A 24,229-nucleotide genomic window follows, 5' to 3' on the forward strand; every position below is an offset into this window, starting at 1 on the left:
TGTGCCATGGTAATTCTGATTGCTCCGTTGTGGCCTGGACAACCATGGTTTCCATTCCTCACCAGAATGCCAATCCGCCCACCAATCTCGTTGCCCCTCACTCTGAACCTCCTATAACAGCAACACTGTTGATTTCTTCACCCCAACCTGTCCATGCTGCACCTCAAAGCTTGGTTCCTACATGATTTTCCCAAAACGAACTAGCATGCTCAGAGCAGGCTCACAGAGTGCTCCTACATAGCAGAACACAATCTACTCACATCACCTATCTCCGAAAGTGGAAGCGATTCACACAATGGTGCTTAAATAAACAACTTCTTCCTATTTCTGCATCTCTTCCACTTATACTTGACTACCTATTAGACCTCAAGCAATCGGACCTTTCTTTCAGCTCCATCAAAGTACACTTAGCTGCTGTTACAACTTTTCATAATAAGATCGACGATACCTCCGTTTTTGCTCATCCAATCACCAAGAATTTTCTCAAAGGACTCCAGTCCCTATACCCAGACATTAAACCTCCTACTCCTCCATGGGACCTTCACTTAATTTTATCTTGCTTAACTCAACAACCATTTGAGCCCCTTGCCACTTGCTCTCTCTTACACCTCTCTATGAAAACAGCATTCTTAGTGGCAATCACCTCCGCCAGACGGGCAGGAGAAATAGCAGCTCTCATGGTAGACCCACCGTATACACTATTTTGTAAGGACAAGTTTCAGAGTAGCAGCCGTGTTAGTCTGTATTCGAAAAAAGAAAAGGAGTACTTGTGGCACTTTAGAGACTAACAAATTTATTGGAGCATAAGCATCCGATGAAGTGAGCTGTAGCTCACGAAAGCTTATGCTCAAATTTTAGTCTCTAAGGTGCCACAAGTACTCCTTTTCTTTTTAAGGACAAGGTTAACCTCTGATTACACCCCAAATTCCTTCCAAAGGTGCATTCCTCATTCCATATCAGTGAGCCGATACACCTACCAACTTTCTTTCCTAAACCACATGCAAACTCTTTTGACTCCGCCATGCATATGTTAGATGTACACAGGCCTTTGTCTTTCTATTTGGATAGAACTTTAGGAACTTTTCGACACTTTGTCTCCATCACGGAATTCCAAAGGGACACCTATTTCTACTCAGAGACTTTCAAATTAGATTTCTGTGCGTGTCTGACTGTGCTATCAGATAAAGAAAGTGACGCCTTCAGCTGGCATCAGAACTCACTCCCCTAGATCTGTGGCTATCTCCGTGGCTTTTCTACACAAAGTTCCCCTGGCTGACATTTGTAAATCGGCCACTTGGTCTTCTGAATACACATTTGTTAAGCACTATGCCCTTACTCAAGGACGTCTCTCTGATATACGATTAGGCAGAGCTGTACTATCTACTGCATTCCTACCAAATCCGAAGTCCCTACCTCCTTGAGATACACTGCTTTTCAGTCACCTGAAGTGGAGGACCCACAGGGACATTTCTCTCGAAGAAGAGGAGGTTACCCTCCCTGGTGCAGTAACTGACGTTCTTTGAGATGTGTGTCCTATGGGTGCACCCACCCACCCTCCCCCTCTACTTGGGAGTTGGGGTAGCCTCTGTTGTAGAGAAGGAACTGAGGAGACTGGTCGCGCACGCGTACTATTAAGGTACACTTGGGGGGGGGGGCAGGCTCTGCGCATATGCGACCGGTACAAGTACTGCTGTAAAAATCTCCGAGCGAAGGCGCAGGGACGCACCAACACCTGGAGTGGAGCACCCACAAGGACACTTAGCTCGAACGTCAGTTACTGCACAGGGAGAGTAACCTCCTCTTTTGCTCATTCAGCAACCTGATTTGCTTGTGTTGGTTCTTTTGGGTTAATGCTGAAAATGAATACCTGGTTTAGTAAAGCTATTTATAGTCTGTATAGCAATATTTGACACAGATAAGATGTTCTTAAATTCAGAATGTATTTATTTACCAATAGAATTTGTCTGTTTTATGAAAAAAATTATTTAAAAATTGAATTACTCACTGAAATAGGATGGTGCCTAGAGAGGAATGCAAGTGGATTGGTTTTATTTAATTGATTGTAAAAACTGGAACTGAGGCAGACTACCATTACTATTCAATATATTTTTACATCAAGAAAATTCAGTGGAAATTAAACTACATTTCAGGCTTTGCATTTAGTGAGCTTAAAGATGATCTACAAATAGAATAGAGGACTCCATTTACTTTTGTAATATGCTGAGTACTCAACATGGCAAAGGTGGGAGGGAAGTCCTGCATAGTATGGACTTTAAATTGTTTGTCTTTTAGGTCACCCGAAGTCCAGAATCAGTTAGGCTGGGTATAACACAGTTACACTCAGTATGCTGGTCGTGTTACTGATTACAAAAATATCACTTCTGGGGGTAGGAAGGGAAATAGAGTACCACTGGACCTGTCCTAATGACAGTGTGGGGAGGGAGAGAAAGAAAGACAGGCTCATCAGGTAAATGCCATATTATAGGTATTTGCAAAGGTTTTTTTATTCATATAAAATAAGAATACTCCCTTAAAAAAAAAATTGACAAACCAACATAACATACAAAGTAAAAAGGCCCTTACCTTGCTTTCCACAGTAACCAGAAGTTCTGCTATGGCGTTGGGGAACATCACCAGCCGTATAAGATTGTCTATTTCATTGAGCAGAAGACTCCTGAAAGAGAATTTTAAAGTGAATATTCTAAGTGCCCAAAATGACCACCAAGAGTATCATTCTGATGTTAATGAAGATTTCTTACTGTTTTCAGATTATATTTGACTGCCTTCAGAAGTGAAAAGGGCAGTACCTTTCTTGCAACTGTTGGAGGTCAAATGAAAAAATAAAATGCCTCCTTATTTCAGTTAGGCCACAAAAGAAAACCTTCTTTCAAAAATCAGATTCATCCTGGTATGAAGGAGCTTGGTTCTTTTCTGCTGCTACCAAAGGAAACATTCTTTCCATTCATACTTCGTACATTTCCAGTGCAATTTCTTTGTCTATGTTCAGACACTTAAAATCCATGTTTTTCAGCCACAGAAAGTGGCAGATAGCTAGCTACTGTTTTTCAGTTATGAGTCTTGAATTCAAAATTCACTTCAGTGTTCTTTACAGTTCTGTTTCAAAAACTTAATTTCTTTCTGTCCAGGAATATGGTATTTCCAAGGCTGAGAAACTAGAGATTGCCAAAGGCTACTGTACTCCTCTAGTTAGGAAAATTCGTTCTGACCTTCAGAGGACTCAGGATGACGACACTGTAAACAAGCTTCACCCTTTGTAAGTTCAGAATTTTTCAATACATGTATGCTGCCAATTGTTTTCAGTACTTGAACGTTCCCGCAATCTTGATAGTTTTATAAGCATGTGATTATCTATGCTTGCTTCAAACGATTTATAATAGATTGTAGTAAGTTTTCTAATATGGGTATATTTTAATGTCTTAAGTAATTACATCTTTTTTCCCCCCCTATATTTTTGATTTTAGATACTCCAGAGGTGTTATGTCTCCTGAACGTCATGTTCGTACTCGGTTATATTTCACAAGTGAGAGTCATGTCCACTCCTTATTATCAACTCTTCGTTATGGTGCCTTATGTGACGTAAGTTGATCATTTTCCTGTTAGAGCAAATGCTGCTGCTGGTATTTTCTGAGTAACCTCTGGGACCAAATTCCACTAACATTAAATGGGAGTTGAGTGCCTAACTCCCTTAGGCTACCTTGAAAATCGCAATCTATTTTATTAAACTTATTGATTTTGTAATATGTTTAGTGTTATGCACCCAAGTCATACTGCCAATCTTTGCCATATAGATTTTTTTGTTAGCAGAAAACAAGATGGAAAACATTTAGCGTTACCTTGGTTTTTTATGGAAGTTAGTAAATATTAGTGTATTTGCTAACATTTGAGCTCTAAATTCCTCATGCTCAGAAAAGACCATACTTGTATTCAGATCAGGCAGTAATGCAAAATATCTTTTCAGAATTTCTTGTAAGTAGGTTGAAATTCTTCTCTGGGAAGCTGAGCAGTACTGTCCATCTCCAAAATTGTTTACAATTGGTCCTTAACACTAATTTGGTGGTGTCTAATATGCAACACATAAATATATTTCACTTAGCTTAAACAGCCTACACCTGGTAGCTGCCTAATCAGAAATCAAGCAGGATACTTTCCAAAGTTCTGTCCCTGGAACTTAAGAAGAAGAATTTCTTCTCCCAGGTTATTGGTAAGATAGGCAGGAAAATTAATTTTTTACACTTAGTGTCAAATTCTCACATCTGCACCACAAATCATAAAACTAATGTACACTTCTTATTTGAAAGAGTAACATGGTCTTTGTCATATCTGGCAATAGCATCTTATTTATGCAGAATCATAAGTGTTTAGAATTTTACAAACTCTTAATTATTTTTCTTGTGGACACAAATCCTGAAGAGCATAAAACCTCACTCAAAAAGAGTGTGGTACCAAGAGAATGATTGCTGAGTAAGAGTTGGATCCTGTACTAATATGAGTCTGGGCGATGGTAAAATAGAGGTAGAGAAGAGAGATTGGGGGAAACACAAATTCTTCTTTTGAGAAGATGCAGCCATATATTCTACGTAGGTGTGTGCGCGCCCAGTGCACCAAAGCAGGATAACTTTGCCTAGCAGTACCTGTAGATTGGCAGTGCTCGTAGCTATAGCCCTGGCTATATGAGGTTGCGCTGCCCCAACCCCCCTCAGTTCTTTCCTACTGCCCATGGCTGGAGTTGCAGCTCTGTGTGGCTCCTAACCTCACAACCTCTCTATTTCTTAGTGACTTTTTCTAGTTGGAGATGGTTAACTAGTACCCTTCGTATAGTGTTAGTTAGCTTTAGTTTAAATATTTCACTGGTGATGCCTTCACCATGATTTAAATACTGTCATGTGGAGGAATGATCGCCATATGCGGTGCTTGCTGTGCTTAGGCAAAGCCCATGTCAAGGAGTGGTGGCGAGAGATCTTTGTCTAAAGCAGCACTTGCTTGAACAGGCCACACGGCCTGCTTCAGCACCAAGGCCTACGTTGGATTGAATGTCACTCTTGGTTTCTGAGAGTGCTGCTACTTTGCATTCTGGAGCTGGCACGTCTCCGAAGAGACACAGGAGTCACTCCTCCTCAACTGCACTGAGGAAAAGATCACGTAAGACCATCAAGGTCACTCCAAGTCGTGTGGGGACTCATCTGTCCCTTTCAGGAGTGCAGACTGGCATGATGTGAATGCTCGTACATGGGATGGAGCAGGTCCTGTCAATCACTTTCTAGTACTGCACAAGGAAGTGAGAGACCCCTTACTGTCGACCCCAGTTCGGATGCGGGGCGTTTGTTGAGTTTGGTACCAACGAGGGCAATGCCAGCATTGGCTGTTTCTGTGTCAGCAGCGTATCAGGCAACAACGGATCTCCTCTGCCTTTTTGTCTCAGCCTCTCCCTTGGTCCAGGACTTTGTCATGGCTGTGTCATTTATAGGCTCTTTGGCTAGGCGAGTTGCAGAACCTGGGGTTCTGTCGACACCTCACCCTGATGTTTCCCTTCCATAGTCAGTGGAAGCAGGGGCCAATGCTAGGCTCAGTACAAGGGACGTCCTCAGCATAGAGAACGTCTTCAGCACCCCTGCTGTTGGCTCAGCCGATGTAACTGTGGCAGCACTCACAGCCCTCCACTTTGCCACAGTCAAGTTGGTGCCGCTGCCAACTTCAGGGTTGATACCACTTCAACTGCCGGAAACAACAAAGGTATACTCAGTGCCAGCGATAGCATTTCCACCGTTGGCGCCAGTTCCCTCTTCATTCTGGTGTATGGACGAGTCTGACCAGTTGCTCACACCTTCAGGGCTGGCTCCACCTTTCTCCCCTGAAGCCGGGACTCCTTGACTTCCAGGTCGGGATCATCCTCCTCCCATTTTCCATCACCTGATCCACACTGGCGACCATTCATGGAACACTGTGGGTACCAAGATTGGTACTCATCTTGTGGGCAGGACTATGGACTCTTTATCTCAAGGGCTCCTGCGCCTTCGATCAGATATTTTTGGTAATGAAGCCCATTTAGCCCATTCATTCCTTGTGCCCTGCACCAAGACTACATGGGGCTGTGCAGACAAACAGTCCTCAATTCCTTCTCAACCAACTACCTTTTGGCCCGAGACAGATTCTGCAACTTTTGCCTCTTCTCTGTTCAGCATTTGGATAGATGGTTGTTAGTTACTTTCCTTCTCTTGTTCTTTCCCTTAAAATTGTTTTTAAAATCTTTTTATTCTTAGTTTAGAACTTCCTCTTCTTTCGGGTTATCTTTTATTTTGTCACTTTTTCCTTGGGAATGGTGAGTTTCCTGGGATTCAAAATGGTGTCTCCTTCCGCAAGGCTATTCTAATCAGTGATGGCCATCCCCAGTGCCTCGGCTGTTTTGGTGATACACATATGCTTAGTAAGTACAAGATCTGCACATCCTTCAAAAGTAGATCCTGAAAAAAATAGGGAGATCAAGTTTGAACTTCTAATGATGGAACAAGCCTTACATTCAGCCTCAGAGCCAAGGGCAGAGGTTCCCCCCCCACCCCCGTAAAGAGATCACCCAGTACCAATAGTGCCCCGTCCATGCCAAGACTTCAGTCAGAGACCACTAGAAAGGTAGGCGGTACTGCAGCATCAAGTACTTCTACACTCCGATGCAGAAACTACAGAACCCGAACCACCAAAAAAGAAAATGTCTTCTGCTGATGGCATCTGACTCAGATGATGAAAATGAACATGTCAGTCCACTCTGCTTTGCATTGTTATTGAGCAGAACCCATCATCAGCATGGACGCGTGTCCTCTGGAATGTTGGTTGAAGCATGAATGGACATGTGAATCTTTAGAACATCTGGCACGTAAATATCTTGCGACACCAGCTACAACAGTGCCATGCGAATGCCTGTTCTAACTTTCAGGTGACGTTATAAACAAGAAGTGGGCAGCAGCATCTCCCACAAATGGTAACCAAACTTGTTTGTCCGAGTGATTGGGTGAAGTAGGACTGGGTGGATTTGTAGCTCTAAAGTTTGACATTTGTTTTATTTTTGAATGCAGTTTATTTTTTGGATGTAATTGTACATTTGTAAGTTCAATTTTCATGATAGAGATTGGACAGTACTTGTATTAGGTGAATTGAAAAATATTATTTCTTTTGTTTTTTACAGTGCAAATATTTGTAATAAAAATAAAGTGAGCACTGTCCACTTTGTATTTTGTGTTGTAATTGAAATCAATATATATGAAAATGAAGAAAACACCAAAAATATTTAAATAAATGATATTCTGTTATTTAACAGCGCAATTAATTGCGATTATTTTTTTTAATCACACGATTAATCAATTAATTTTTGTAATTGCTTGACAGCCCTACTTATAAGTTTACTATGAGCTCAGTAATGGGTTTATTGATCACTATTTGATTCAGTATTTTTATTTTTTACAGTGAAGGGCATTCTTGTTGGGGTACATTCTGTGGCTCACAGAAAATTCTCTAGTCATTTCTGCAGCCATAAAATTTCAGCAAATGCAAGGTTCTAAATGTGATCTGAACATGAAGGGCTAGTCTTTGGTTTGTTTTTCTAGAACATTTGTTTAATTTTCATTCATTTGGAGGAGCTGTGGGCATTTTGCGTTGAATGTAAAATTTATTTTTAAAATATGAATTAAATATTCATAAGTTAAGAATCTTTTTCTCTTAAATTACTTCAATTTTATTTTCAAAGGTTTTTTTATTTAAAATGTGTTACAAAATGTTTCCATTTCTTTAAGGAGTCAAAAGAGGAACAGTGGAAACGAGCTATGGACTATCTCAATATTGTCAGTGAACTCAATTACATGACCCAGATTGTTATCATGCTGTATGAGGATCCAAACAAGGTAAGTAAATAAAATTGATAAATATCTACAGAAATATGATTAGTTCAAACCATGTTTTAAAGAGTAGATATTCATTGTCTTTAGGAACTTTCTTCAGAGGAACGTTTTCATGTGGAGCTTCACTTTAGTCCGGGAGCTAAAGGCTGTGAAGAGGATAAAAACTTACCAGCTGGTTTTGGATATAGACCTGCCTCCCGAGAGGTAATATTTCTGGTGTACTTAGATCAAAAGTTCAGGGATTTTCTGTTCATGAATATGTTCCAATAACTTTTGTGTTAATCACTGGAGAATTCGTTAGAAAGAACGATGCATGATTTTGAATTAACTTTGTGTGTACTGTATGCATATAAAAATAAACTAGTGTACTATAAGTAACAGTTATACGTCATAATTCAGGCCCTCTGATTTCAAATAAATACTTTACTTCAATAAAAAGTATACTCACCTTATTTGTTTTTACTGCCTTTGTAATTGCAACCTTTTATGGTTTTGCCTAATTTGTTGTTGGAGATAGTCCTGTTTGTCCAATGCTCTGACAAATGCACAAGATGACATTTAAGAAAAAATATGAATTGGAATTTTGGGGAATATTGGCTAGTGAGACTATAGATTATATTTTTCAGTTTGTATCTGTGTACATCTATATAGTTAAACAATTTGGTGTTACAAATGTTAAGACTCCGTGGGTGAAATATTGCCCTCGTTGAAGTCTGTGGGAGTTTTGCCATTGACTTAAATGGAACCAGGATTTTACCCTTTACATATTCAGTGAAACATATAAGAAGACATGGTGGTGTGAGCAAAGATATTATGGTCACATTGTCACATGTTGTTGAAGAGAGTTAAAGTAGCAAATTCTTTTTCTAGATGTATAAAAAACGGTATTTGTATGGTTTAAGAACCTTGTGTCACCAAACTTCATGCATATAATTAATGCAAAACATACAACAACATACAAAAAATGCTTAAATTATTCTATAACTGATTTCCTTAATGGATTTCCATGTCCAAGTAGTACAATGTATGTAGATAACTTGAACAGGTAATACCTTTACTTGTAGAATGAAGGCTCAAAGAAAACCTGCCATAAAAATGATAGTGATGAGGAGTCACATACTTCTAAAAGGGATGAAACGGATCGATCAGTAATGGTATTCAAGCCTATGGTGTCAGACCCAATTCACATACACAGAAAGTCACCCCTTCCAAGATCTAGGAAGATTGGTTCTGTTGAAGTAAGTGTTTCGGTCATGGTGCATGTCTAATGAAATGAATTCTTCATTTACTTCTAACAAAAAAGTAAAGACTATTCTGTTTTTGATTGCACAAAAATAGAATGGTGTCATTCCTCTCAAAGTGCTGCTTTTATTCCATGAGAAATTCTCCATGGCAATGGTTGTCTGAAAGGAATTTCAGAAACAGCATATGACTGTTGAGCCATATAAATTTTTTCTTTCCTTTAGTATTTCAAATTTTATTATATAACTTTTTTATTCTATGACAATGAAGATGCACATTTTTTTGTCTCAACTCCTTCTTCTCCAAGCTGACTAACGTACATTGCTTGCATATGCATTCTCACAAGACTGCTGCTAATGGAAACAAAACATTGAGCTTTTTCGTTTGTGGGGATTGGGGTGGGGGAAGGAGAGGTGGCTGCAAGAAAATTTCGCCATCTACAATTAACTTTCATAGGCAGCAGCTGATTCCAGTGGCACAGTGGTTGAAGGTAAGAAAGCAAATTGACAGCATGCTTTGTGGGGCAGGAAATGTGTGTTTTCCAGAGTCTTCAGATAAGTGCCCTAAGACTTTTTGTGCTCCTAGTATAGAGGCTATGACACCAAGGAGTTGAGCAAACTGTCATAAAAGGTGCTCTAACATCACAATAGTGGGGCAAGTCAGTGATAATTCACTGTATGCCATTAATATGGCTGAACAGTAAAGACTCTGTTGGTGCACACTAGTACCTCAGTGACACTGAGGGTAGGTCTACACTTAAAATACCATAGTGGCATAGCTGCACCAGTGTAGTTGCACTGCTGTAACACTTCACTCAAGACGCTACTACACTAAGGGAAGAGCTACTCCTGTTGGTGTAGTTAATCCACCTCTGCAAGAGATAGTAGCTATGTCAATGGGAGAAGCCCTGTTTGGGGCTGTTTACACTGGGGAGTAGGTTGGTATAATTGCGTTGCTCAGGGGTATGGCTTTTTCACACCTTTGAGGGACATAGTTACAATGATGTAAGTTTATAGTGTAGACTTGGCCTGACACTAGAACATAAAATGTGCAGTTTACTACCTTATTCTCAGTTGCTTAAAACCTCAAAGAACTGTATGTTCTTTTCCCTGCATATTGTCTCAGGAATAGGTGCTTATATAGACTGGGTACCACAATAGTAAGAATTCTAAGTAACTTGGTTACTGTCAACATGTGGAGAATAGTACGGATGGTTTTGTTTTATTATGATCCATATATAACATAAAAAAATTAAGAGGTGATATTTGTGAACGTATTGCAGGGTTGCATTTCCTGTTTTAACATAAGCAATGTTTGAGAAGCGTAATCTCAATGTTTTTGAAAGCGGCTTTCATTCTGATCATACAAGCTCCTTTCCTAGAGAGAAGTTCACGTGCAGTTATATAGTATTTCAAAATTTTAACCATTTTCATTCTTTGTAAATTTTCAGAAGCTGCTTTCAAGAGGTATTATTGATATGCATTGCTAAACTTTGACTTTCAGCAGGTAAAACATTCAAGTAGAATCTGTTCCAGCATCCAGCTTTTATGGAAATTCTAAATTTTTACTTCCTATTCAATAATAGTCTTTGATTTTACTCATATAGCTGTGAAAGTTTGTGCAAAAAAGGTAAATTGGAAGAGCTAATATATTTGTGTCTGCCCTCACTGAAATCTGCAAAACAGTCTTTGAAGAATTTTGACCAATTGGTATCTTGAAAGTATAGTTTGACTTCATCTTAAATTTCCTTAGAATTATTTTTTTAAAGATAAGACTCTTTCCACTCCAGTCCATTCATTTAAAGGGACACTGTCAGGTAGTTTGGGCTCAATCTAAAAGTCGTTTGTTTTTGTGTTTTTTAATTTTATAATCTCTAGTAAAATAAATTTGAAGTTTTGAATTTTATCTGGATTATAGTCTTCAGAAGGGTCTAATACAAACATGGCTGCACTGTACTAGTGCATGGAGACAAGAAATGAAGTTGAGTAGTCTCATTTCCTTGAGCTTACAATTAAATGGAAAAACTAAAGAATATAAATTGTGAGAAACAAATTTATATTTCTAAAAAAGTTCAGAGTTGTTTAATCTAGGTGGTATTAACACAGATAGAAGAATAGGGCTTTTTTAGCCTGACATTGTCCCTTGAAATCTCTTTCTATTCTTTGGCACCAGAAGTTCCTTAGTGCTTTAAGGTTAAGAAATCCTTCTTGCCACTCCTGGGGGGTCAGTCATGTAATCTCCAGTCCCATTCCAAAATCTTCTGGCTCATTGAAATAAGTGGTAGTACTTTAAATGCAAAAGAAAAATCTATTAAATAAAAGATAGAAAAGCTTATCATACGTTGAAGGGGGAAAAACTATTAAACAGTATGTTCAGAGTAACACGTGTTCTGTTACCAGTCATTTTTAAAGCTGTGGACCAGTTATTGACTACCATTGTTCTTCTATCTTGCTATTGGTAAAATTTTAGTCTACCAGAAACTTGGTGAAAGTAGTGGATTAAAAGATGTAGTTTGAAATGTTAGTCATTCCTAATTACTGTTTAATAGTTTTAAAGCTGTATATGAAAGAGTGCAAACAAACTGTATTTTTTTTTTTCTGATCGCTGGCTCTGTGGAATCTAACTTTGCATGATTTGCTGTTTTTTTGCCCCCTTTCTCACTTCCAGGAAGAGAGCCCCCTGAGTGTGTCTAGCCCAGAGTGTATTGGTACCTGGCTGCATTACACCAGTGGTGTGGGTACTGGGCGTCGAAGACGCAGATCAGGGGAACAAATCACTTCTTCCCCTGTCTCCCCTAAATCATTGGCTTTCACATCCAGTATTTTTGGCTCATGGCAACAGGTTTTTAAACTTTACTTCATTAAACATTATTATGCATTCCAAGCAGCAACCAACTGTCTTTAAGGACATCTAATCCCTTGTTATGGATTACATTCCAAGTAAATTCTTACACTTGTCATTAAAATGTACTTTTAAAAATACTAGTTACTTCCAAGAATGTTGGGGGAGGAAGGAGGAGAAAGCAAATGCATGTTTTTCACAGAATTTTCACTGAATTAGATATTTCCACAAAGAATTAGGGTTTTTTTTACAGGAATTATAAACATTAACACTGCAGAAAAGGCATAAACTACTGTCTAATGAAACTGACTTCAGCTTTGGCTTAGTTGTCCTTTAAGACTTTAAAAACAGCATTGCTTAATTTGGTGGTAGGTAAATTGAAACTTTTTTTTAAATAAATGACAGACGATGCCACTTAAAATAATTGATGTGGGGTCTGATATTACTATTCAAAACTTGTTTTGTATAGATCATATTTTCAGTGGCCTGGTATTAACTGAGCAGGAAACAAACTCTAGCACTAACCATTCTTGCCTTCACTCCTATATCTGGAGATATCTAATTAAAAAATCAAACACAGTACTTCATCCATTGAATTGTACAATATTTTGAAGACTTTTTGTCTAAATATTGGGGAAAGAGCAGGACAAATGACAGTCAAAATATCAGTGATGATCTAAAGATTGCTCAATTCAAAATATTGTCTGTATATAGGACAATGGATGGTGTTCTAACCATGCCTCTTTCTTTTTCTAAGAGTTTCAATAATTTCCATTATCTGTTTGGAAATTTAAGGAACTTGTATATAGTAAAAGAGTGCATCAGTAAAGGCTGTGAGCATCTGAAGGCTACGCTGATAGAGCCCGTGCATGGATCAGTGACTGTATGGTGACTTCAACAGCCTGTCTGTCTTTCCTTCCCCGCTCCCATTCCCCTTTCAATACAGGAGCAGTTTAGGAGTGTGCATTTGGTAAAATAAAGTAAAATCTATCTCAACTGTCGTCTGTGGTTTCATCTCTGTCTTGGTCTGTGTTCTTTTTAATTCTGAATGCCCGCTTTGCACCACCTCATTGCAAGGACTTCATATGTGAAATGGACTCCCTTCACAAGGGGATATTGCATGATCTTTCATATTTCGTTTATATATTTCTACTAACATTTATCATACAGCTTATTAACACTTGTCGGTCTGGAGCAGGCCAATATATCAAGTTTAGTGGACACTTCATGCTGCTATTCTATTTTTTCTTATTCTTCTGTTTTCCATATGCAGGTCCTCTCAGAGAACAATAGTAACTTACGAACACCAAGAACTATTCTGGAACAAAAGCAGAGTGGTTTAGGTATGTACATGCAATTGAAATTTTGTTTCAAGTAAGCAGACTTTCCAATGCCTTTTGTTTTGCACACAGATATATGATCTTGGATTTTTAAAACTCTTGAGTAAACAGGACCAAATAGTATTTTGAATATAATAGTATCTACTAATTCATTGGGACAGTATAACCCACTGAGTTGACCAATATTTCAGCAGAAAAAGTTCTCTTAATGGAAACTGGATCTTAGGGAACAGTAAAACAATTGAGACTGTTCACTAATTCTTTACTCTGACCAAAGAAAGTTCTCAGGGTTATTTTAAATTATGACTGATGTGTTAATATTTTTGTAGAATTCTTTGAAAGCAAAAGCCCCAGTATGCAAACTGTTACAAACACTTCTCCTCAAGTGAAAATAAATGTCTTCTCCTGTGGTCAATGGAGACAACTGAAGAGATACTAGTGGGTGCAAAGAAACCCCAGCCTCCTGTCCTTCACCAAGAAACTTTAGTTTCTAATGAGAGACTGAGGTTTTTGCACCTCCCTTTCATTCCCGCCCTCAGATATTCCTGTCAATGGACAGAATAGTTGATTTTAACTGTGAATTATAACACCTTAACTTGCTTTAATTCAGGAAATGTTCTTCTGCTGTTACCATGAAACAGGCATTACGGTTATTATGCATTAGATACGAAATCTTGCACTACTGTAAGTTAGTTGTATCTTTTTCTGTAAATGCAAAAAATTGTCTGTTTTCAGAATAACTAACTCAGGACACATTAAACAAAACACGCACATAAATACCTTGCATTGCAAGTTAGAAGTAAAAGTTCCACTATCTTTCCATTTAAGGCTTTGTACTTATTTGTATGTTTTATTGTTGTGATATTCTTACTCCTGTTACATTTTCCTAGTAAAATGTATACATCTTGTGGTCTTGACTACTGAAGCCAATCTTTCTAACTTTTTGCTAAAATTATACTACCCTTCTTCGATATGACACAGTATAGTTCGTAGAAGCTGTTACATTTGCGTGCATAGTTGAAGGTATTACTTTGGTGAAAAGGCTTTTGCCACAGACTAGGCACCAATTTATATTGGCCACGATTCATCACATGTGCTACTAATGTTTCCCACTGTTGGAAGGCAATAAATCAGTGGGTAGATAACTGTTTTTAAATATACTGCCATGTATATGAAATATAAACAATGAAATCTGAACTGGGCCTCCATCAAGTAGTAATATTGGCTTTGCAGAATAATAATGAAGATTAAAGGAAAATACAAATTCTAGACAGAGTAATTTCTTCCCATTTTCTTAATTTGGATGAGATTTTCATAGTATGGTGGACTATGAAAACAGAAAATGTCTTCTCACTTAAGTGTATGAATGGTATTTCATCAATTACTTGTTAAACCACTTCTAATGGTAAGATTGTTCATGATTGGGCAACAAAAGTGTACAGGTTTTTACATGGAGGACTACTTAATACAAGGGTCTTCTTTAGGAAAGAAGTGAAGCTAAACCTGGTGAAACTTCTGCTTTAAATTTCTATGGTTGGCTGTGACAATAGCTGAAATACAGATACAAGAATGGACAATTTGGTGAACTTGTTTCATGTTAAATCATGAGTGATGGAAAATGAAATTTTTCTATGTAAAGTCTGAGGAAAATGTGTGAGTACTTGAAGTTACAGACTTCCGTGTCAAGGGAGTCATTTTTCACGAAAGCAAGAAGCAAAGATTTGCCAGGTAATATTTGTTTCAGAACTGAAGGTTCTAAAACATGTAACTTCTGTTCTTTTTATTTATTTATTTATTTATTTATTTATTTACATTGATGCTAACTGGTAATTTTTCTTTACCGAACCTGACACGGGAAACAAAGTCCCTTTGTTAAAGTCCAGTCCTCTCTAGTCACATGTAGCAGAGGGTGTTCAAATGTGTAGAAGTTACAACCACTGTGACATTATAAGCATATTGTGAACTGTTCAAGGCACTGCTAAAGGCTGCCTTTTGTGTGGTAAGAGCCATGTGCTTGCATGCTGCATGCATCCCCAATGTGAATGGAAGAGCACTTGGTTGTTGTATGTATTTTCTCTAACTCCCATCAGGGTCTCACTGTGCGGGCCTGTTTAGCACCTCAGTACTCGGGGGTTCTTCAAGCGCACCTAACCTACAGGATTATGCTCGTACTCAACGTAAAAAGCTGACTTCTTCTGGCTGCATAGATGGTATGTGCACACTCTCTCAGATGCACACACAAATCCATGTGCACACATTGAAGTTCTAAAGATGAACCCTAGGCTACTGATTCAGTGGAATCATAGAATCCTTTGTCTTAGCATTAATTGTACGACTTTCTACTGCCTCTTTACTGCCCATAGCTTGGTTATATTAGTTTAATGACACAGTTAATCCTTGTTCCTGGCTTCTCTATTTGATGTACCCTGTAGGCAATATACATTGAATGATTTTCAGCACGTACAGTTTAAGATCAATGAAGAGGTGAAAATGTAGTTGGAAGTACTCATCACTTAAGCCTCTGATTTTGATAATTACATAGACATTGAATTGAAATATATTACATTGCATGCAGAATTTACAAGGACTCAAAAGGAAAAGACCAGCTTAATATTACTGAGTGAAAATTTTAGGATTCCTTTTTGGTGGGTTGTGGGTGTGGATAGAGGAGTGATAGGTTTTAGGCTTCAGTAATCTTGAGTAGAATAGCTTTCACAGCAGGCTTCAACATTTAAAGAAAATGTGCTAATTTAACTTTAACACTAAGGTCGAGCAGTGTTAATGTAACTTTTTCCAACATTCACTCTTCTCAATGTTCAGCTCTAAACAGATATAACTTTGTATGCCAAAATCACCAGCTCATCCTGCTTTTCTTTCATACACTTCGTTAAATACCTTGCAGTTATCAATGAAGCCACATTTTCTATTTTTGGCCTCTACCCCTTTCCCCTGGTCCTTTCTGCATGCCACTTAATTCTAACCTTTTCATCTTTTTTCTTCTTTCCTTTTTTGAAATGTGTCCCTCTTTTGGTAGCTGTTATGAATTTCAGGTACCTGTTTTTCTCTTTCTCAGACACCACTCGTGGTTCTGCTGTTAAAAGATTTTCTATCTCATTTGCTCGACACCCAACCAATGGTACGTTTTGCTTTTATTTAAAAAAAAAAATTCCCTTGCTTCATCCCTTAATTTCTTTTTATTTCAAATACGGGGTGTATAGTTTCGTCCAATCATCTGTCCTCCTAACTTCAACCAAGCACAGTTCCAAAAATCATAATCACTAGCTACATTGATATAGTCTTAAATACCTCCTTTATTGTTCATTTATATAAGTATGATTTCAAAATTCACTCATCAGAAAATCTTGTGAAAATGGAAATATTGCTTATAATCATGAATTCTTTGACAAGGGATAGCTCAGTGGTTTGAGCATTGGCCTGCTAAACTCGGGGTTGTGAGTTCAATCCTTGAGGGGGCCATTTAGGGATCTGGGGCAAAAAATGGGGATTGGTCCTGCTTTGAGCAGGAGGTTGGACTAGATGACCTCCTGTGGTCCCTTCCAACCCTGATATTCTATGACAAATTGCATTCTTTCCAATGTCTCAGGTGATCAGACTGTGTATGGTATATGATAAAAACAAACTTTTCTGATCTTGAATGGCATGAACGTCTCAATAGCTTAACATTCCACTTCTTCCTCTTCCTGCTGCTGCGCTCCACTGTTTCCCTGAGCCTTCTGAATCTAGATAAAATCACAGTATCTGACCACAGGCGTTTGCTACCATCTTCTTGAAGTGTCACTTGATTAAAAAGTAAAGTAAAATGTAGGGTCCATTTCAGTTAATCTGCAATTCTGATGACTGAACAGAAAAACTGCTACTTAACCTTGCCATATTTAATGATCAATATGTTCATCACATATGCCAGTTACTTGAATACTTCATTAATAATCAGTTAGAGTTGCCTTCGTCTTGTGTTAGCTTTCACCATAGAGTTCAAGAGGTTAACTCCTCTCCAGTCTACTATATTTTAATGAAGTCTATCTTAACATATGCAAGTTGAAAGTATGAAATATGTTACTCATTACTTTCTAGCTCACTACATAGGCCCTACTGCCTGCCCTTTTCATAGAAGTTGGCTTCAATCTTCAGCATTTATCACATCTTAGGGTAGATTTTTTTCCAGATTTCTTAATTACCATTCTAAAACTGACACAATACAGTGGCAGGGTAATAAGGTCCTGCCATTGAAAGTGAAGTGAAAATAGCCATAAAGATCTCTGCTATTGACCTCCAAGAAACATTTTACTTAGAAGATGGTTCAGGTTGTTAAAAAAGCATAGTTCTCACTTTGTTTTGCTTCTGAATAAAATCATGAAGTAGTACTTGAAATATTGTATCCATTTGGAATTTTTAGTCAATTTTTGCACTGCAGTGGCTTCCTGAAGAAAGTGTTTAGTATAAAACTATTAGACCCACCACCAAACCTGCAGTTATTAAGTTTTTAAAAGGCTGACTTAAACATCATCCTTGCAAATGAGAAAGGTGGGCCTTACTCTATATTAAAATCAAGTCAGATAATCTAAACAAAAGAGCAGATGCTGTACTTAAAAACTCAATGTTGGCAAAACATTTGAAAGTTGGATGGTGAGACTAGATTCACGACGTAGAATCTGTTACGTAACAGTTTCAAAAAAATTGTTAGTTCTAAAGGGAACAGGCAGCAACAAACTTATTGTAACTGGATAATTTTTTAATAAAAATCTCTAAACACAATTACTTTATTGTGTACATTGTGTATTCTAATTCATTTAATATAAATATTTTTCCACGTACCTTTTACAATTTAATGCATGCCACGTGCTCCTGTGAATCCTAAATGCATTCCCTGAGGTGTTCCCGGTTCCTAAGTGTTCTCTACCAGCTTTTTAAAATTATTATTGTTTGTCTGTCTTCTGGACTGTCATGTAATTCTCCCTTTCACTCTTATTTTCATAACTTTGTGATGTCATTACAACCTCTAACCCATTTCACAGACACTCTCCACCCCCTTCTTTTCTGCCCCCTCCCCCCGCCCCTTCATCTTTAATTCAAGGAACACATTGAAACAAGTAATCTTCTGACAGTGCTTTACCTTATTGCGTGGGCCTCTATGCAGAACACCCGCACCTCTTTAGGTGCTGGTCCATTTCCTCTGTGGAATTTCTAGGCGCCAGTGGTATGTGTGTCTAGCTATTAAATGTAAGACAGCAGGATGACTTTTTAAATTGCTGTGTTAACCCTTTCGTTGTCTTGGGTTTTGGTTGTATTCACCTGTAACCCCTCCAAAATGCAAGGGTAGTTAGTTGGCGGGCACACATTATTTAAAGGGATACACACTGTCAGGCATTTTTGGCTAAAAATTGTTTTATAAAGACAACCTATTTAAAAGCCATAATATGAGTAAGTGGGTTTCTGTGGTAGTTGTTTAAAAAGCCATTAAAAGGTTACTTGTTTTATTTGAGTAGTCTGGGTAAAGGAAATTTCAAAAAGTAAACATAAATAGTTCTTCTAAAATTTTCTTTGAAAATCCCTATGGATTTTCTATAACAGCTGTTACCGTAGTAGTATTAATCATCATCATCATTAATAGGCACTGAAACATAGGTAGGATTTTTTTTTTTAAAGCATGTGTCCTGACCTAACTTGACATTGTCCCACTAAATAGTTTGTTAGACTAAAATGTAAATATTCTGGAAAACATTTTTGTGCTCGTAACACTTTCATTAGCTTAAAATTAAATGTGGTGGAACTTACTGTAATGCAAAGAAAGGGTTTGCGCTTTGCACGCATGCATAGTATTTTTAGTATCTTACACTTATGCCAAACACATTTATTTTAATGCTTGTACTGCAGCTTAGCTGCTGTCATATTAAAGAAAGTATACATGAAGTTGTGTGGTGGTGTTTGTTTTTCACATGACATCTGAGTTTCCAAAAACATGCAACATTATAACTGTTATAGGTTAAGTGAAGCTGATTTAAGTACCCTTGAGCAGCTTGCATAGCAGGATTGGCTCTCACTTGAATCCAAGGCTGGGTCCAAACATGAATGCAAAAGTTCTTGAGTTGAAATTTTGTAGAATTATTTTCTGTGTAAATACTTAGTAATGTTTTTTGAGGAAGTTCACACATTGATACCTTTTGTAAAGGTATCCGGAGAGAGATCACTTGATCATTACCTGTTAGGTTCAATCCCTCTGGGGTACCTGGCATAGGCCACTGTCAGTAGACAGGATACTGGGCTGGATGGACCTTTGGTCTGACCCAGTAAAGCCATTCTTACGTTCTATGTTTAAAAAAAAAAGGTACCTTGAACTGAAATTTTAGACATTCTTTAAGTATTGTCTTTTCATTGAAATAAACATCTTGGAAGAAGTATACCAATTTATAATTTTTCAGTTCAATACTGTAAATTTAATGTTGCAGCTGTATATAAGAACGCTAATGTGGACTAGTGTCTCCTCTTTTAAAATGCTGTAGGATGCAGATTTCATTGAGTGCTATCAAGCTTACATCAGTTCACAAAACTGCACTATTAAGCATAGATAAGTATTTTAAATGCTTTGTTTTATTTCTTTAGGAATAAAAATGTGCAGGGCTGGTTTATGAAATGTCAATATGTCTATACTAATATTGGGAAACAAAGTTAATAACACTTCAATTTTGACTTGGTATCGTTTACGGTTTTAAGTTGTGAAATTTCTAGTGATATAAATCATTGTTTTAGTAAAGATAGGTATAAATGTTTGTTATAAAATTAAAATATAGTCTCAAGGTAAAAAAAATGCTGGTAGTGGTCTTGGAGGACCTTAAGGTGGAAACCTAAAGCAAATCTTGTCCCTAGAATACCTGAGAGGCTCGAGAGTGTATGCTACAAGGCGTTACCTGTCACGAATGCCAATGTTTTTAGCTGTTCTCTGTCAGAGCAACTCAGTTAAAAATGTTCACATCATGACCATGCTGCTGCTCCATCTTGAATGAATTAGTTATCTATATGTTGTTATGACCGGTATGGGAACAAGTAGGGAAAATACTGACATTCCCTACCTTTTTTAATGATTGAATAAGTTTGTCAGGTTTCAGAGTAGCAGCCGTGTTGGTCTGTATTCGCAAAAAGAAAAGGAGTACTTGTGGCATCTTAGAGACTAACAAATTTATTTGAGCATAAGCGATGAAGTGAGCTGTAGCTCACGAAAGCTTATGCTCAAATAAATTTGTTAGTCTCTAAGGTGCCACAAGTACTCCTTTTCTTTTTGTCTGGAACAGTAGTTAACTTCATGTACTGAGCAAAGATGAGAGCAAAGATATATTTTGTATCTGCGTACACTGATTTATGTGGACATGGGTTTTGTAGTCTGTAGTACACTATCTTGAGCTTGCTATATGCTGGAATCTGACATGCCTTGTTCTAACTCCATATTGCATAGCATTTTATGTTATGACTTCACGGATATTGTATGTTTGCATGTTTTGATATCAGACATGTACTTTATGTTCATTTTTATGCAGTATTTCCTGTCTGTACAACAGTTCCATTCTGGTCTTATTTCTAATGTCTGGAAATTCTCTTATTTTTGTAGGTTTTGAACTATATTCCATGGTGCCTTCCATCTGCCCTCTAGAAACCCTGCACAACTCCCTGTCTTTAAAGCAGGTGGATGAATTTCTTGCCTCCATTGCTGCTACTTCAAGTGACAACCTACCGGAGATGTCTACTGCTTCATGTTGTAATTAATTTTTTTTTACTGTAAACCATAAACACTATTGGTCATAGTTGATCCATAGGCCATTTCTCAAAGTGAACAGAACAAAAAGATTATCAGTGATTGGATGACTAATCTAGCGAACATCAGTGTGAATGGGATAGGATATGAGGCTAAAATATGGAAAAAACAAATTAAGAATTACTTAGCAAATTCGTAAGTCTTCAAGTGTGCAGATCCTGATGAAATGTGACCTGGAATACTTAAGAAACTGGCTGAAGAAATCTCTGAACCATAAGTAATTCACTTTGAGAATTCATGGAGGACAGGAGAGATCCCAGAGGATCCGAAAAGGGCAAATATAGTACTGGTCTATAAAAATGGGAATAAGGACAACTCAGGGAATTATGAACCAGACAGCTTAATTTTAGTACCCGGAAAGATAATGGAGCGAATAATCAAACAATCACTTTGTAATTACTTAGAAGAAAATAAGCTGATAAGTAACAGTCAGCATGGATTTGTCATGAACAAATCATGTCAAACCAACTGGATAACAAAGCTTGTGAATAGGGGAGAGCAGCACATGTGCTATATCTCGACTTTAAGGCTTTTGTCACTGTCTCACATGACCTTCTTATAAACAAACTAGTGAAATATAGCCTAGACCAAGGGTAGCCAATTATTTTTTGTCAAGGTCCAAATTTCTTGGTCAAGGTATAGTCAAAGTCCAGACTCCAGAAAAAATAATAACAATAATTTAAGAAGATAGATAAAGAAAAAGATTTGGGGCCATTCAAAAGTGTCTGGCGGTCTGGATTTGGCCTGTAATCCACCTGTTGACTATCCCTGACCTAGATGAACCTACTACTGTAAGGGAGAGTGCACAACTGGTTGGAAAACCCTACTCAAAGTAGTTAAGTGGTTCACAGTCAAGTTGGAAAGGCATATTAAGTGGGTCCCACAGAGATCTGTCCTGGGACTGGTTCTAGTCAATATCTTCATAAATGACTTGGATAATGGTATAGAGAATATACTTACAAAGTTTGTGGACAATACCAAACTGAGAGGCATTGCAAGCAGTGTGGAGGACAATTCAAAGTGATCTTGACAAAATGGTCTGAAATAAAATAGGGTGGACAAATGCGAAGTACTACATTTAGGAAGGAATAATCAGCTGCACAAATACCAAATGGGAAATGACTGCCTAAGAATGAGTTCTGCAGAAAAGGATCTGGGGTTTATAGAGGATCACAAACTAAATATGAGTCAACAATGTAATATTATTGTAAAAAAAAAAAGTGAACATTATTCTGGGATGTATTAGCAGGAGTCTTAACTGGAGTAGTGTGCACCACACTCATGGAAAGATGTGATCAAATTGGAGAGAGTTCAGAAGAGAGCAAGAAAAATGATTAAAGGTCTAAAAATCATGACCTAAGAGGAAATATTGAAAAAACTGGGTTTGTTTAGTCTGGAAAAGAGAAGACTGAGGAGGGACATAACAGTATGTAAAAGGTTGTTATAAAGAGGAGGGTGATACATTGTTGTTGACTGAGGACAGGACAAGATGTAATGGGTCTAAATTGCAGCAAGGGAGATTTAGGTTAGATGTTAAGAAAATCATTTTAACTGGAAGGGTAGTTAAGCACTGGAACAAATTACCTGGGGGAGGGTGTTGTGGAATCTCAATCATTGGGGCGGCGGTTAAGAACAGGTTGACAAAAAGCTGTCAGGTATGGGCTAGATAATACTTAGTCCTGCCTCAGTGCAGGGGACTGGACTACATGACCTATTGAGATCCCTTCCAACCCTACATTTCTATGATTCTATAATTTTACCAAAAATGTTAATCAACTCTTAATATGTTTGAAATACTTTTTCACTATGTGGTCATTGGTTTCTTTGGAATATGGCAAACTTGAGAACATTATCATACTTGAGCCAATTAATCATTCTCTTATTTTAGTGAAAACGCTCTTCCCCACCCACATTATTGCAAGTCTGGGATGCAGGGGAAAATCAATTTTACTAGTGTCAAATATGCAGTACTTCGTGGTTTACGCTACATTTCCACATTGGTTGTAATTTGTTACAGGATATCTGTTGATGCCAATGTTAACTAAACCAAACTCAAATGTGTTGTGCATTTTGTATGCTTTGTGGTATGTATATTATGGCAAACGGATGTTAAACTACACAGTTAACCAGAAATACAGGAATAGAAAATATGGTATGTTCAACCTGGCTGAGCTACTGTTCCTTCTAGAACCATAACATCTGTATTTCCTGTTTCTTTTTTTATTATTGAATCTGAATGTTCCAAATGCACAATATCTTTTCATTTAATTTTCTTTCTATAAAAGATTCCGTATGCTACATGTTTATATTTAAATGGTCCTGAATAGAACTTAAGGTTTGCATCTTGTTGATGTGAATGTGTTGAGGATGATTGCCTTCCACTGTGTCTCTGTTGCTGCTTCCCTTGAAACAGTTTTCTGCAACGCTAGACTTGCAACATGTGTGGTTTTCACTGTGATATTTATGCTTTTTGCATAGGGTGAAAGGGAGAATGCAAACTTTTGAGGAGCATGTAAAGAAATTATACTTCTTGTGGTAAAAATTGTACTTGCTATAGTATAACAAACAACATTAGAGATGCTTTTCTCTTTTTAGTGTTTTTACTTTGATAGCACTTTATGAATAGTCAGTTTCATTTTTTTGCCCAGTGTAGTCAATTCCCCATCTTGTTTTATGTGTCTTTTATACATGAACAGATGGAGAAACATTTTTTTGAAATAGAAAAATGATTGTAAAGTGACAAAAATGTACAGGGAGGGTCACCAGCAGGTATACTGCATTTAGGGGGGGGAAAGGAGATTTTAAGCGGATAGTGTCCCTTTAAAAATGCAATCTTAATTTTCAGGATTCAATAGAAAAATGAGAAATGTAGACAGTGTAAAATAATTGTAGTTTGCGATGTTGAGAGGAAACCTAGAGGGCTTGCCATCTAGAGTTTGAGACCTTGAAGAATTAAATGGTTAACTGTTGGAAAGGAAGTGGGTCAGGTTGCCCTGTTTTTTGAGGGAGTGTTTGGCAGTTGGAAGGAGGAGGGAATCTTAGTTGTGGCTATGGGAAAGGGCTCCTTTGTGGGTACGGAG

At 37.7% G+C, this 24,229-nt stretch overlaps 1 protein-coding gene across 15 annotated transcripts in view; it reads left to right on the forward strand.

Annotated features, from left to right (window-relative positions):
- PPIP5K2 (diphosphoinositol pentakisphosphate kinase 2) overlaps positions 1-24,229 on the forward strand; it is a 93,462-nt gene that overhangs the window by 60,348 nt on the left and 8,885 nt on the right. For 4 of the 15 annotated variants that reach the window (XR_006281269.1, XM_038401444.2, XM_038401447.2 and 1 more), the window contains 10 exons: positions 3,147-3,274; positions 3,483-3,597; positions 7,800-7,907; positions 7,992-8,108; positions 8,969-9,142; positions 11,814-11,987; positions 13,261-13,330; positions 15,418-15,537; positions 16,401-16,463; positions 20,946-21,092. Coding sequence is in view for 14 of the 15 variants with exons in the window: in XM_038401444.2 (XP_038257372.1) it covers positions 3,147-3,274; positions 3,483-3,597; positions 7,800-7,907; positions 7,992-8,108; positions 8,969-9,142; positions 11,814-11,987; positions 13,261-13,330; positions 15,418-15,537; positions 16,401-16,463; positions 20,946-21,092 (1,216 nt within the window). In the remaining variant the exon portion in view is untranslated. Of the gene's footprint in view, positions 1-3,146; positions 3,275-3,482; positions 3,598-7,799; positions 7,908-7,991; positions 8,109-8,968; positions 9,143-10,596; positions 10,653-11,813; positions 11,988-13,260; positions 13,331-15,417; positions 15,538-16,400; positions 16,464-20,945; positions 21,093-24,229 lie in introns of those variants that run through there. The other 11 variants (XM_038401453.2, XM_038401455.2, XM_038401454.2 and 8 more) reach the window with 7 other exon arrangements.

This window comes from Dermochelys coriacea, chromosome 5 (genome assembly GCF_009764565.3).
Source record: "Dermochelys coriacea isolate rDerCor1 chromosome 5, rDerCor1.pri.v4, whole genome shotgun sequence".
NCBI lineage: Eukaryota > Metazoa > Chordata > Testudines > Dermochelyidae > Dermochelys > Dermochelys coriacea.